General features: G+C 35.9%; 1 protein-coding gene across 5 annotated transcripts in view; it reads left to right on the top strand.

The window, feature by feature from the left end:
- The window catches only part of LOC150091205 (voltage-dependent calcium channel subunit alpha-2/delta-3-like), a 1918419-nt gene extending 1903254 nt beyond the window's left edge, over window positions 1–15165 (top strand). For all 5 annotated transcript variants that reach the window (XM_090374703.1, XM_090374689.1, XM_090374699.1 and 2 more), the window contains 2 exons: window positions 9000–9192; window positions 14566–15165. In XM_090374703.1, coding sequence (XP_090230829.1) covers window positions 9000–9192; window positions 14566–14676 — 304 coding nt within the window. In that variant the 3' untranslated portion in view covers window positions 14677–15165. The remainder of the gene's footprint in view (window positions 1–8999; window positions 9193–14565) is intronic.
- The last annotated feature ends 614 nt before the right edge of the window (window positions 15166–15779 follow it).

Below are 15779 nucleotides of genomic sequence, written 5' to 3'. Positions count from 1 at the left end.
TAAAACTTGATATCTGCACTACATCATCTACTTTTTAACCCTGGCAAACATGTCCTGTTCTGTTTATCCTTTTTGCACAATATATTTCCCTGACATTAGAGCCACAAATAATAACTAGCTAGCTCCTGCTGAGCCATTGCATTCTTCAGGATTCATCAATATGATTAATAAACATAGCAAATAACAATGGGCCCCATTGCGTCGTGTGGATCCACTAATAATATTAGTCCACAAAGGGTGGCGTCTCCGTAGCCAGGTGGGCAGGAGCAGCAGTGCGTAGCACATGCTTCTTGATTAGACCGGGGTTCGAGCCCATGAGCCACCAAATACGGAGGATGCGGAAAGATCAGGGAATGACCACCGCATATCCCCGGAGCAATATGGCCTTAGTTGCTAATGCTCCTAAAAACCAAATAACAACAACAACAGTCCACAAAGAACAGTGCCTATAACACTTGTCAGAAACAAAAAAAACAAGAAAACATTTTCATTCCCTGTTAAAATTCAGGGTTATTCTTGTAGATTTTACATTTCTGAATTAAAATATGGCAACCGTATTGCTGTAACACACCCACCAATTTTAAGGGAGAAGGGATTAAATTCAAAAAGTTTCTAGTAAAAAAGATTTCATATATTTGAAGAAAATATTACATACAGTACTAAATTAGCATTAGCAAAGGCACATGATGCAAGAAAGCAAGCTTATACAGCATCAGCCAAAAAAAAAATAAACCTTATTTCACCCATCCACTCACTCCAAATGTTTGTCAAGTTCTGCCTTGAATCTATTTAAGCTATCAACTTCTATAACGACAGATGGAAGTTTGTTCCAGCAATCAACCACCTGCTGACTAGGGGCAAACTTCTGCACATCTATCCTACAACCGTCTTTCCTCAATTTGAATTTATGCCGTCTCAAGCGAATATTGAACAATGGGTGTATTAACCTTATTCTATTTACAAAAATATTTATCTAATAAATTTTTTTTATCAGATAAACATTTATTTTGCCATGTTTTGCCTTTTATAATCACTTATTTTGTCGTGTTTTGCCTTTTATTAATCGTCCATTGGTGTCTCCTGTACGAGTTTCCAACAGTAGTCTGCCAACATATTTGGACTCCATTTTCCCTGGTATCTTTTTTCCATTTGCGAAATATCTTGGTGAAACCTTTCACCATGTTCATCGGCAACCGCTCCCAAGTTTTCAGGAAAAAGTCTAAATGGGAATGTAGGAACTTAGATTTAATGATATGTCTTGGTTTTTGTTCATTAATGTACGATATTTGAAAACTGAGGGCGATGAGAATTTTTTAAGCACATATTGAGTTTTTGAACATATTTCCTACAAGAATTGGTCGAAATTATTTCAGGGAGGAAATCGATGCTGACCAATGTTATTACTGTCTATCCCTTTATCCATAGCAGTAATGCCACAGTGCTCCAATTTGTGTGGTAGTCTTCTCTGTGCAATAGTATTAGAAGTTATCAAAAGTTCTTTTTTGAAATCCAATTATACGATGTCAGAATTATCTTCTGCATTCAATTCCTTCTTTACTACACCATAGTATCCAATCAGATATGTCAGACAAGATCATCCCCTTAATATATCAATATGTGACAGCAGTATAACTGCATTCCTGTCTAAACGTTCTTAACCAGCAGCTCCTTTATTTTTCCTGAAACTGAACTCACACTAATGAGTCTATAATTACTCATGTCAACCTTTGATTCTCCTTTGTGAATGGCGCCTCCGTAGCCAGGTGGGCAGGAGCAGCAGTGCGTAGCACATGCTTCTTGAGTAGACCAGGGTTCGAGCCCGTGAGCCACCAAATACGGAGGATGCGGAAAGGTCAGGGAATGATCACTGCATATCCTCTGAGCAATATGGCCTTAGTTGCTAATGCTCCTGAAAACCAAACAACAACAGCAGATCCTTTGTGAATTGGGAATACATTGGTACATCTCCAGTCAATAGGGAACTACCCTGAATGCAAGAATGCTCTCATAGTTATGGACAAAGATTTGCTTACCTCCTTTGCTGCCCCTCTTAATATAATTGGACAGAATGATCCCATCCACCCACCCCAGGTGTTTTTTTACATTTAGCTTCATCAGTTTCTCACACTTTCCTCTTAGTTATCACAAAATCAGATTAGAATTTGATAAACTTCTGCCATCTTCATCCCTAAAAAATGCCTCTTGTGTGATTCCAGATGGATAATACCTATTCAGTTTTTCAGCAACCTGACCAGGATCATCAGCAGTTAAATTATTCATATCTAGTGAACCAATGTGATTCATCCCCTTCATTATAGTCTTTGCATAAATAAAAAAGCCTTTGCTGTTTTTTTTTATATTCTTTGATAGTGACTTGTTTTAATTTGCCTTGCCTAACCTCCTTTTGTGACTTGATTGCAGCCTAGTTTATGTATACTGTAGACTTCTATATAACTTCATAATTTATTTGCATCCCATGCAATTTTCATCTCTGCCATGAATCCCATCAATATATTTAACATCCATATAGGTCTAAGTTTTGAACACTATCCCATGGTAAAAAAAACCTGGTAGTTTCTACGATTATTTCTCCAAACACTTCCCATTTTTAATTTGATGTTACATTTAGTAATTATCAGTTGTTCCCACTGCATAGAATTTAAAAACTGACTGAGACCACTGTAATCACACTGTAAATTCCATATCAATACATTGTGATCACTGCCATCCAGTAGGTCTTTTATCTGCAGCTTCTTAATGCATGAAGAGTCTTTGCTATTAATCATATCAAGAATATTGCTTTCTCATGCTGGTATAGAAACAATCATCCATTAAATCCACAATAGCCTTGGTACTGTGTGAGTGATCACCCCACATGATATACTGTAGTTAATAACTTTTGGAAAGTTAAAGTCCCCATTGTAAGACATTCTGATTTACTGGACCATCTATATGTTTTTTTTTTGTTTTGTTATTTGGTTTTTAGAAGCATTAGCAACTAAGGCCATATTGCTCCGGGGATATGCAGTGGTCATTCCCTGACCTTTCCGCATCCTCCATATTTGGTGGTTAGACCGGGGCTCGAACCCCGGTCTAATCAAGAAGCGTGTGCTACGCACTGCTGCTCCTGCTCACCTGGCTACGGAGGCACCCATCTATATGTCTGTACAGTTGCTCATTATACTCATCACTATTATTAGGCCTGTTACATACACCCTCCTACTCTCATTTTGTTTTCCCAGTACTTATATTACACTAAACTTGCTCAGCATAAACTGGATGTGCAGCCTTAGATTTTATGTGTTTCTTAACTAAGAGTATAATCCTCCCACCTCCGGTCCTGTCTATTCTTTCTATACACATTTTACTCCACGTATATTTGAATTTTGCATCCCTTATATCTCAGTGACCCCATATCTCCGATATCACCACAATTTCTGCATTAATGATTTGACCAGGACTTTAAATTCATCAAATTTATTTACTATGCTTCTAACATTAGTGTACATGCAAGTATACATGTGCCTGCTTTTACTCTTAATAACCCTAACACAGCCCTTGTATCCACTTTTTCTATGAGAAACTCCAGCATGCCTTGAAATTCCGGCACCTTGCTTTTCAGGTTGCTTCACGTTCAAATAGAAGTTCAATAATCACTTACACCCAGAGGTGTATTGCTAAAATAAATAGTACCGGAACGCTCGTCGATTAACTACAAATAGTTACCTACGCTTATTTCATTTGCAAAAATAAATAAGTCAAAGATTAGAATATTTGTTCAGTATTTATTTATAACTATTAAATAAAAATTTCAAAAATAAAAAACAAAGACAAAAATCAGAAAAGAAAAAAACGAAAACAATAACTCCAAAGTAATATAAAAAATACTGTTCAGAAGAATCATAGAAATTCCCATACAGGATTGATTACGTATTCTTGTGTGACTGCTCTTTTTGTTTGTTGGTCAACAGCAGAACGATGAGACCGCAACCAAGTTCGGACCTAAAAATTTAGATTCCATAATTCTAACGTTGGACCATGTAGTTTAATAAACAACAAACTTGCCACATGTTCGACAATAATATGGGATCTTTTCTCAGTTAATATTAAATTCATACTGCTGAAGCCATGCTCACATTCAAAAGAGGCGCCTCCGTAGCCAGGTGGGTAGGAGCAGTAGTGCGTAGCACACTCATCTTGATTAGACTGGGGGGTCGAGCCCGTGTCCACTGAATACGGAGGATGCAGAAAGGTCAAGGAATGGCCACCGCATATCTCTGGAGCAATATGGCCTTAGTTGCTAATGCTCCTAAAAACCAAATAACAACAACATTCAGAAGAACTGAAAGCTATAATTTTGGAATAAGTTTTTAAATGTTCCAAATCTGTGGGCACGCTACAACCGCTATTAGCTAAATAATCCCTGTAGACATTCAAACATTTTGTGAAAGATAAATTAAAACATTTACAGAGAGATTCTATTTCATTTTCTCCAAATCCAAGATCAATTTCAGATGGCCATTCTCTTGGTTTAAGAATTTGCAACTCTTTTATAATGTCTGAAGTTGAAATTTCTTCAGTAAATTCAGTAGAATCTGTACTAACGCTTAGCCTATGCTTCATATTGTTAATAATAATACTGTTTAGAAATTGATTTCTATGAATTAATGTTACTTTGTTATTGTCCGTTAATATTACTAAAAATAATTGCATTTTTTCAATAGCATCTGAGGCTTCTAACAACTTTTTTCCTTTTTGAGGATCTTTTAAAAATTCCAAGTAACGAATTGTATGACAAATCAATTTGTCTGCATATACTATTGTCATATCTATTTTTTGCAATGACTGAAAGAATCAATAGCTCCAACAATATATTGTACATCAGGGCTAAATTTAGAACAAACTGTTTGGATGAAATTCATTTATATAATCCGTTGAACATGGATTGTTCAGTTTTGTTTCGGTTGTTATCTTTACTGGCATTTTCAAAATGATGGCATAAAGATGCAAAATTTTGCCAAACTGCTAATACGGTCCTAAAGGAGCTGCCCACCCACCTTACATTAAATACCCATCCAATCCTTTTAATTTCTTCGCCGATGCTGGTAGAACATGTTTCTATTTCTCTCTGGATTTTTGGAGATTGACTGTACAAAGTGTACAGCTTGTCCATAAATATTTGAAATTAGTTAATTCCATGAACTTCTGATATTGCATCTCCAACTCATAATTCAAGCCGATGGTTTAAACAATGCCATATGATCAAATTTTGATATTTTTGCCCCATCACTCGTTAAAGAAATTAAATAGTGTTTTAAATAATTGTCGTCAAATCCATATTTTTCAAGACATTTTAAGAGACACTGTTATTGTGAAAGCTGTTTGATCTGGCAATTCGATTAAATCAAGAAACAAGTAATGTGGATCTTTCATTTTATTGGTTTCATATTTTAAATAAATAATCAGAGTAGTTTTCTTGCTTAGAGTGGTAGACTCATGAATGAGAATTGATAAGTTTCCATGTACGTCCACAATTTGTTGGCACAATTTTAATTTCATTTGCCTTGCGACATGCTCTATTATATTAGTAGCATTTAATCTTGAATGCAAACTGTGAGCAATAACAGTGCCATTCAATTCTTGAAGTTGTAACAACTCAAAATGGTCAGAATATGGTCGATCATGTTTCGCAATATAATATGCAGTTCTAAAAACCTTGAGCCCGTCACCACCAAATACGGGGGATGCGGAAAGATCAGGGAATAACCACCGCATATCCCGGAGCAATATGGCCTTAGTTGCTAATGCTCCTAAAGACAAAAACAAACAAACAATCTAAAAACCTTACAGGTTCTAGAAATTTCGGAGTCATTCATTTCATCAATTACCGCTTCTAAATGTTGTTCATTTGCAGCTTGCAAGATTTTTTCAGCCTGTATATGTGAAGTACTTTTTTGAATGTTCATAAATTTTTTTATGCAAAGATGTCAATTGTGCACTTCTATCTTTGCCATAAGATGATACCACTACCAAACTCCATTCCTTTGAAATGCTAACTCCCTGCGTTTTAGACGGCCCTAATTTTTTTACAGCAGCACAAGTCAAACATTCTAATTTCCGGCATCGCATGTAAGCCAAGGATATGCTTTTTTCTTCTCAGTCCACATGTCAGCATTCCAAATGTGAAGCCAATTAAATTTTAATTCTGTGTCACTGTGTCTCTCATCTTTAGATCTTGATGGAAAAGAAGAGGTCATGTCGTTATCATTTCCACATGTTTGTACATTTTCTTGCACAGTTTTCAGTTTTTTATCAAGAAATCTATTTAATGTTGTTTGCTTGCGTTTTTCACTCATTTTGTATTTAATGAAAATTTCTTCTTTTAATTTTTAAATACTGAAATTACGTAATTTTAAATTTATATATTTAATCCCGTAAAAATTCATTTTTACCTAAGAAGAAACAGTAATAAATTAATTAATTAATCTAAATAGTAGAGATCGGTCATAAACTCACATGTACATATTATATATATAAATACATATATGAATGATAAAAAAAAATCATGTACGTTGTTCTCCAGAAGACTATGATCACGCCACATCAACTGTACAGTAACTGAATCAGACTTCAGACTCGCGGTTCATAGAACAACCAGTTCTAGCTTTCAGCTCGTCGCGAATCTCATTCATTGGATCTCTTTATCTAACACATTGTACTTTAGTAAGAAACGTTCAAGTTTCATTGCAAAATTTATATTTTTGTTTTTAAATAAATTTTTAGGGAAATCTATTAATTTTAAAGATTACTATTAATATATATTTTTAGTAGCAATGGGTAAAATAGATATTATTTCTCCCTCCCCTTTGATTATGCCATCATCGATATTATTATTAGCCATATGGTGCAAGGAAGCCTGAGGCTTATATTGCACCAGCCAAAAAAAATTCCCGAGTTACCCTGAGAGAGGGAGAGAGAGAGAGAGAGAGAATCAGAAGTAGAAATAAATCACCAAGAAAGAGAAGAATTATGATATCCAGCTCAGGACCCTGGGTGTGCCAAGCCCATACTCACCAGATGTGAGCCCACAGAAAACAACAATGGACCCAACGCTGAAGCCTGGGGGACTCCACTAATAACATTAGTCCACGATGAGCAGTGTCCATTGATTACCACTCTCTGTCTTCTCCCAATCAACCATCTCTTTATCCATAGCAGCAATTTGCCTCCAATGCCACACTGCTCCAATTTGTGCAGCAGTCTTCCATGTGCAACAGTATCAAAAGACTTTCTAAGATCCAAATATATGATATCAAAATTATTCTTCGCATCCAGTTCCTTTGTGACAACATCATAGTATCCAATCAAATTGGTCAGACAAGATTTCCCCTTAACAAATCCATACTATGTCCGAGCTATAACTGAAGTCTTGTCATCTAAACAAGACTTCAAGACTAAATTATATAAATACAGTAATTAAATAAAATTAATGAAATTATTTTAAATATTGTGACATAACATAGATGTTACATGGGCAAAAACTTAGCATTAATAGTATGGAATATCTATGTTGTTAAAGCATTGTTTAACAGCCTAGTGTAATTTGTATTTCTTTCTTATGAATGCTAGTATTTTCAATAGTGTTTGAACCAATTAGTCTCATTGTCTTAATTAAATTAGTGAAATTTCTGAATTTGTTATTTAATCATGTCATTTTGGGCCAGTGGTTGGATTCTGAGAAGTTTTTCTGCTTGGAATAAATTTATAAAAATTTTATCGTAACTTCTCGGTGGAATATAATTAAAACATATGGAAGAGTTTATTTCCTTACTGCCTAAAAGACAGAAAATGTTTATATGTTCTCTGTAATTTAACCACAGAATTTGTGAATAATATAAATAGGCCAGTGGATGCTGAAGTTAGCACAGGAAATGATTATGTTACAAAGGCTGATATATTATAAAGATTCTTAAAAATTTATACTACTGTACTTGTTTCTGAAAACTGCTGAATTTATAACACCCTAAGCAAGTATGTCTGCTTACGATGCTAAATGCAAACATCTAAAGAAATAAAAGAGTGGTCTCACTCAATTTTCTTACTTATCTGGCTTGAATACTATCAGTGTGTGTATGTGTGTGCACGTGCACCCATATTATTATTATGATTTATTATTATTAGCCATATGGTGCAAGGAATCCTGAGGCTTATGCTGCGCCAGCAAAAAATTAAAAAATTCCTGCGTTACCCTGAGAGAGAGAAGTAGAAGGGAATCACCAAGAAAGCAACAAAGAGAAGAATGATGATATCCGGCTCAGGATATCATCATCTGGTGAGTATGGGTTTGCTAAGCCCATACTCACCAGATGTGAGCCCCTGGGGTACCATAGTATACAATCTAATAAAACATTATTCCACATAGGATCTCACATGCTGAAACACTCTTAATTTTCAAGTTTCATCATGAATTTGTGTGTGTGTGTGTGTGTGTGTGTGTGTGTGTGTGTGTGTGTGTGTGTGTGTGTGTGTGTGTGTGTGTGTGTGTGTGTGTGTGTGTGTGTGTGTGTGTGTGTGTGTGATTTTATCTAAACATTTGTCATAATTATTTTTATTGATGCATAAATATCCTGTATATATCAAAAGAATTAGATAACAAGAATAATACAGTATTTTAATTATATAGAGATTTCATTTGTTTTTAATTTACAAAACACACCATAAATAAGTAGAGCCTAATCATTTTTGTACAGGATATAGTTAGCTATGTGGATTTTCTCAATCATAAATAGTGAAACTGTTTAAATAGTTGTTGAACTTGACAAAATTTACAAAATGTAGGATTGCAGTGGTGATACTTGTAACATTTTTGGAACTATAGTGAATACATTTAATTTCTATCATTGTTTGATTGTTTTCATTGTCTGGAACTTTAGATAAATGATCTTCTGTTAGCTGATTCACATCTCTTGTGCACTTACATTTAAATTCTTATGTTACAGGAATTATGTTGCCCAGAGAGTTCCATATACCAACTTAGTGATGTTAGTGGTTTCTGCAGAATGTTTATGTGAAACTACCTCAGTAACATTAGAACCTAAAGAAGTCTATTATGAAGAGTCAGTAAGGTGTCAGAGAATGAAAAATGGTACCTATCGGTTGAGGCCTGAAATATGTCTTAATTCTCATGCAGAAGTAAGTATGAAAAAAGCATAATATAGATTATTGACTGATGAATATAATAAAATATATTAACAAATGGTATGTTATATATAGAAGCAAGTAAGTCTCACACATCACAAAACACTGGACAAATATAGTTCGATCAGTGTAAATATAAATCTAAGCAAATGAAAATTTTAAAGAACCCCAGGGGCTCATATCTGGTGAGTATTTGCTTGGCACACCCAGAGTACTGAGCTGGATATCATCATTCTTCTCTTTCTTGATGATTCTCTTCTCTTCTCTCTCTCTCTCTCTCTCTCTCTCTCTCTCTCTCTCTCTCTCTCTCTCTCTCTCTCTCTCTGGATAACTCAGAAAATTTTTTTGGCTGGTGCAGCATAAGCCTCAGGCTTTCTTGCACTAATAATAATAATAACTTAAGAGGCATGAAAGTTAAGCCTGCACTGACAATATAATCAACTTGTAAATTTCAACATTTCAAAGATAAATTGCAGTTTTTTTTTGTCTTTAAAAGTAAAAATTTTACGCTATCACAGGACTGAAGGGTATAATGCAAACAAACAGGCTTACAGTTGCAAAAACAATGTTTGGTCCACAGAGCAAACCTTTTGCGTTTTTTTGATGATTCAGTATGTAGTAGTTGTTGTTGTTGTTATTTGGTTTTTAGGAGCATTAGCAACTAAGGCCATATTGCTCCGTATGTAGTAGTAGAGACATATGATGCAATAAAGCTTATGTAGTATCAGCCAAAAAAAAAAAAAAAAACTATTTCACACATGCATTCATTCTAAACGTTTGTCCAGTTCCTCCTTGAATTTATTTAAGCTATCAACTAACACAACAGATGGAAGTTTGTTCCAGCAATCAACTACCTACCCACTGACTAAAGGCAAATTTCTGCACATCTATTTTACAATTGTCTTTCCTCAATTTGAATTTATCTCCCTTAAGTTGTTTGTAATTCCATCAGAATTGAGCCTGCTGAACCCATTCAAGGCCTTATACACCTCAATCAGATCACCTTGCAGGTGCTTGGTCTCCAGAAGCTGCAATTTGCAGAAATTAGCTTTTCTTGTTAAGAGGAGCTTCGTTTTTTTCCTTCACCAATCTTATTGCCCTTCTCTGTACTCACTCAAGCAACTCTACATCCTTCCTAAAATGAGGCCTCTAGACCTGTACGCAGCACTCAAGGCATGGCCTTGGCTTACAATTGCCTTATACAAAGGGATAATCACTTTCTTTTCTCTACTAGCAAAATTCCTGTATATCATTGACAATACCCCATGACCTGCTCTGGCAGCCTGTCAGCACTGCTCAGAAAACTTCATATCTAATTGCACGATTGCACTCCCAGGTCTTTTTCCTTCTCTACCACCCTAAGTGTAGTACCACACAATTGGTATGATTCTCTGGAGTTACTTCTACCCATATGCAGTACTTTGCATTTGTGAATTAAACTTCAGATGCCATTTCTCAGCCCATCTGCCCAACTTTTCTAGATTCTGTTGCAGTATCACACTGTCGTTAACAACCGTGCCAACCTTTGTATCATCTGCAAACTTGGACATTAAGCCTGATATAACTTCATCAATATCATTAATAAATATAGAAAACAACAATGGGCCCAACACCGAATTCTGGGGGAATTCCATTAATAACATTAGCACAAAGAGCAGTATCCATTGATTACCACTCTCTGTTTTCTCCCACTCAACCACCCTTTTATCCATTATAGCAACTTTCCCTTAATACCATACTGCTCCAATTTGTACAGTAGTTTTCCATGCACAACAGTATCAAAAGCTTTCCTGAAATCCAAGTATATGATATCAAATTGCTGTGGTTTTTAAAGTTATCACTGGCACCATGGCAAGATTCAAAACATTCATGAGATGTTGAAAATACATCTCTTTAAATTGGTTTATGCAGGCCAGCTACCCTGTAGTCCATACTGACCAAAATTATTGGTAACTGCTCTGTTCTGTGATTAGGTATTTTAAGCAATGACATTTTTTAATTTTTCTGAAACAAATTGCAACAATAAACTGATTTCCCTAAAGAAACCATTTAATTTAAATGATATTAAACTAAAATTTTGTTTAATTTGTGACCCCCCCCTTCCATACACAAAGTCTGAAAATATTATAAATGCCCAGTATACTGGAGACAGTTGCACAGGCATGAACCAAGGTAAGCAGGGGTCAAGATATGTTCTGCTCACCACAGAGAAATAAATGACTGAGCCTCTGTGACAATAGGAAGTACTAGATAATATATGATTTTTATCACCCAGTGCAGTATATCACTTACCACTACTTTGCTATATCGAGGCTTAAAGTGGCAAAAACCAACCATATTGGTCCTCTGGAGCAAAGCTCCAATGTGTTCCCATATCTTCTATCAGGCAGTAAATCCTGTCATAGTGCAAGGAAGCCACATGGTTTTGTGTAAGTGACCAACCCACAAATTCCAGTCATTATCTGGGAAATTAAAATCCCCCATTATAAGACTCTCTGATTTACTGGCCCACTCTATTTCCCTCTACAGTTTCTTATTATACTCATCACAGTCATTAGGTCTATAGCACACTCCTACTCTCAATTTTGATCTCCCAATGTTTTTGTCACACCAAACTGACTCGACACTGCACTATTCAGCGATGTCGACTGGCTTCACTTCCATGGATTTTGTGTTTCTTAACTAATAGCATAACCCCTCCTCCCTTCCTATCCTGTCTATCCTTTCTGTACACATTGTACTCCCCAAATTCCAGTTCTGCATCTGTGTGACCACGTTTCTGATATCCCAACAATATCTGCCTTTGATGTTTTGAGCAATACCTCAAATTCATCAAATTTATTTACCAAACTCCTAGCATTGGTGAACACGCAAGTATACATGCACCTGTTCCTCTTCTTAACTACCCTAACACAACCCATGTGTTTACTTGTACCACAATGACTTCCAGCAGTCTCTGAAATATCCTGCATCTTGTTTTCCAGGCTGCTGCTCATTCCAATAGAAGCAGTGCAAGAATCACTTTCACCTCTGCCAGTGGCTACTGTTAATCTATTAGTCCTGGTATCTCCCCAAGCTAGCAGTTTTCTGACCCACCTAACGCTGCCTCGATAGCATCAGCAAATATTCTTGCACCCTTTCTATTTAAGTGTATCCCATCCCTGTAGAAGCAGTCTCTCCTGTTAACAAGTACAGACCAGGCTGAAAAAAATTCTACCCCTTGAGCCTTGCACAATCTTTCCAGGGCCGAATTGATCGACAAGGCTCTCATCATATACTCCCTCCTATCGTGTCTGGGCAGAATTGCAGACACTTTCAAATTCAACCCTAATTCACAGCTTTTTTTTCAACAGTGACCTGTACTTGTTAAGTAATTCCGCTGGTCTCCTACTCTTAATATCATTAGTGCCAACGTTTACAACTATATCACCTTTTGATGATGATATCTTAAAAGATGATATCCGCTCTACAATGTCATCAACCTTTGCCCCTGGCAGAGATATCCTGGTCCTGTTCCACCTATCCTTTTTACAAAGCATGTTCCCTGTTTCCCTGACAATAAAGTCACCAACAACTACTAGTTCCTGTGGGACCAGTGCATTCTGCCTTGGGGGTTGCCGCTGTGTTGTGTGATGACCAAGTGCAAGCTCTGGTGTTGATATGGGCAGCTGATAGCTTGATGGGCCCCTCAATTTAGATCCTTCGAGCACATTCACTCTGTCCTTCAAGCTCTCATATAGGCCCATAACAACGCTTAGGTGTCGCCTGATTTTGTTACACTCCTTGCATTGCACACACACACAAAGACATCCCCCATGGCAATATCATGTCCCATACCCAATTACTCCACAAACATCAAGCAAGCAGTGCATTTTAAAAGGCTGTGATTCAGATGCAACTGCCCCCCCCCCCCCCTCAGTTCTCCCCTGAGCCACAGCACTCCCATTAGCTTGAGCCTTTTGCTTTGCTGCTCTGGTCTGAGTCATGATTTTGATTTAATTTCAATAAAATTTCAATTTCATACAAAATTATAACCCTGAACTTGTATCCCAACACAGTTATAATGCTATATATATTTTTCAGTATCGAATATTATCTACGAGTTCCGTTTATATAACTTCCGTATCAAGTTGTGTATTAATTAATTATGTTATGTTTGTAATCTAAGTCGTTATATGTATTTAGTTAAAAGTACAATTTAATTGACAACAAAGTTTAACAAAATTAATAGATTTTACTAATTGTATTATTATATTATATACTATACTATATTATATTATATTGACAATATTATATTTTATACTATACTATACTATACTACACTAAGCTTACGCTGTCTAGTTCAGGATATAACGTTGTGTTGTATAACAATGGCGGCAAGTTGCGAATACGGACACTTAGTTATTAATTAACTTCCAAATCTCGCTGTCTCAATTCAGAATAAACTAAGGATCGTGACTAGGTCTATAAACTACTTATAGAAAATAATTTGATGTAAGAATTGGTCAATAAAGTGGCTAAATATGGCTAAAAACTTCTCGTTCAGTGGAGCTGCAACTTGTAACACGTGGATTTGATACCCTTACTGATACTTTTATGCAGTTGCAAGGCCAAGTAAAGAATAAATACACCAGATTAATCAGAAAATCACAAAATAATTCTATAGTACTAAATTTAAATCAAATGTTTTAGAAAAACAATAATTTCAAATCAATAAATAAGAAAATCCATTTAGCGGCTTTGAACACTTCTGACTCCCACTAGCCTCGTCCTCGACATACTGATTTAGAGACCACTTGTATCCATCATGTCAACAGAGACAGGTGAAATTTAGTGAAAGTGTGAATGACTCATTTCTGCGAAACAACTGATGAATTTCTGGGATATAGGAAAATCACTCTCCTAATTCTCTAATAGGGTGCTTACAGTAGAAAAAAGGTTGACCAGAGCTTTTGTCTTGTCAGGAATATGCTTTAATCTTTGCCAATGCTGTGGACACAGAGCAGTTGACTAGTGCGACTTCTTGGTACAGTAGGGGTCGTTGAATATGTTTTACGGGCACTACTAAATTGTGGAATGTTTTAGCTCTTAATTTATGCTCTTCAGAATTAATCCTTTAGCTCTTAAAAGCTGAAGGGATTAATGAAAATTTCCAATATAATGAGTTCATTATATTGGAAATTTTCTTCATTGTACGAAAACTATTTTCAATGTAATGACCAAGGGGAAATCAAAAAAGTTTGCTAAATAGAAAATTTCACTGTATGGAAGTTCGTTAAAGAGAGGTTCGACTGTATTTATAAGATTTTTACCATTACCATATTTTATTTCATATTAATTAGCAATTAAAATATTTTTTATTTCTAGGAAATGGAGATCAAACAGTGTGGAAATGGATCCCGCCTATTTAGTGCTTCCATTTATTCTCTTCTGGGATATATTCTACTACTGTGTATGATCAGCCAAAGTTTTGTGTGAATATGACTCTTGAGGACAGTTGAAAACTGCCTTTTTAGTGATGGAGAATGTCCTACTGCCTTGTCCTGTTTATTGTCACATATCTTGGGGATTTCTCCTGAAAGTGAATATCTGATGAAGCAAGCTCTCAGATTGTAAAAATATCAGTGCTTTGTGGGCACTCTGAATTTCTGATGGACCAGCCAGCCAGCCATCATAAAGTTGTGCACACACACACACACACACACACACGCACACACACACACACACACACACACACACACACACACACACACACACTCTTGAAGTGTTTTGAAAACAGATAAGAAGTACACACACACAAAATACTGTGATGACAGTCTTTCACAGTATAAACAGTTGGTGATGACTTCTTCTGTGTTTCCCTGTTTATCATACCTTATTTAGTTGAAAATAGCAGATATTTTAGCAGAAGACCTTGAAAGGAAAATGAAAGATGAAGGATATTAATTACAACATTGTTAAAAAAAGGGGGGGAGAAATATATATATATATATCAGAATAGAAATTTCATAATTATTTACAAATTATTACAATTTGCTTCCTTTTATAAAGGTAAACCAAATGCATATCATCGTGTCCTGTTTCAAACCCAGTGACTATAGCACTACCACTTATCTGCTTACACCATTCCCTTGAAACCTATAAAAAGTGCACAGTTGCTCATAAATACTGGCCCTTGGTAAACTGTAGTCAGCTGTTGCCATATTGCATACAGAAATGCCAAGATCTGCTGGAGAACAAAATACGTATCAACGTTGTCATCTTATGCCAGTAGGTGTGTGGAATTAACCACCAAATGTTAAGTGTTTCTAGTGCAGCAGAACTAAACTGAACAACCAACTACCAGTGGGGTCAGTCTACCTGAGGTCAAGTAGTCCATTTGAGTACATGTTCCTCTGATTTCCATTATTTTCAAGTTCCAAGGCCCCAGAGCTCTGGACATCTTGGTTCAGCTCTTTATTTGGACTTGAATCTGTTGAGGGACACAATTTTAAAATGTTTCACTGTTTAATTCTGTAATATAAATTTTAATAATGTTATTTTGGGAAAAAAATGAATTTCTTGAATGCTTTTGTATTTTC

This window comes from Mastigoproctus giganteus, chromosome 1 (genome assembly GCF_048544385.1).
Source record: "Mastigoproctus giganteus isolate SK-2022 chromosome 1, ASM4854438v1, whole genome shotgun sequence".
Taxonomy (NCBI): Eukaryota; Metazoa; Arthropoda; class Arachnida; order Uropygi; family Thelyphonidae; genus Mastigoproctus; species Mastigoproctus giganteus.
The sequence above is the reverse complement of the archived record's forward strand: the minus strand, read 5'-3'. Positions and strand labels throughout refer to the sequence as shown.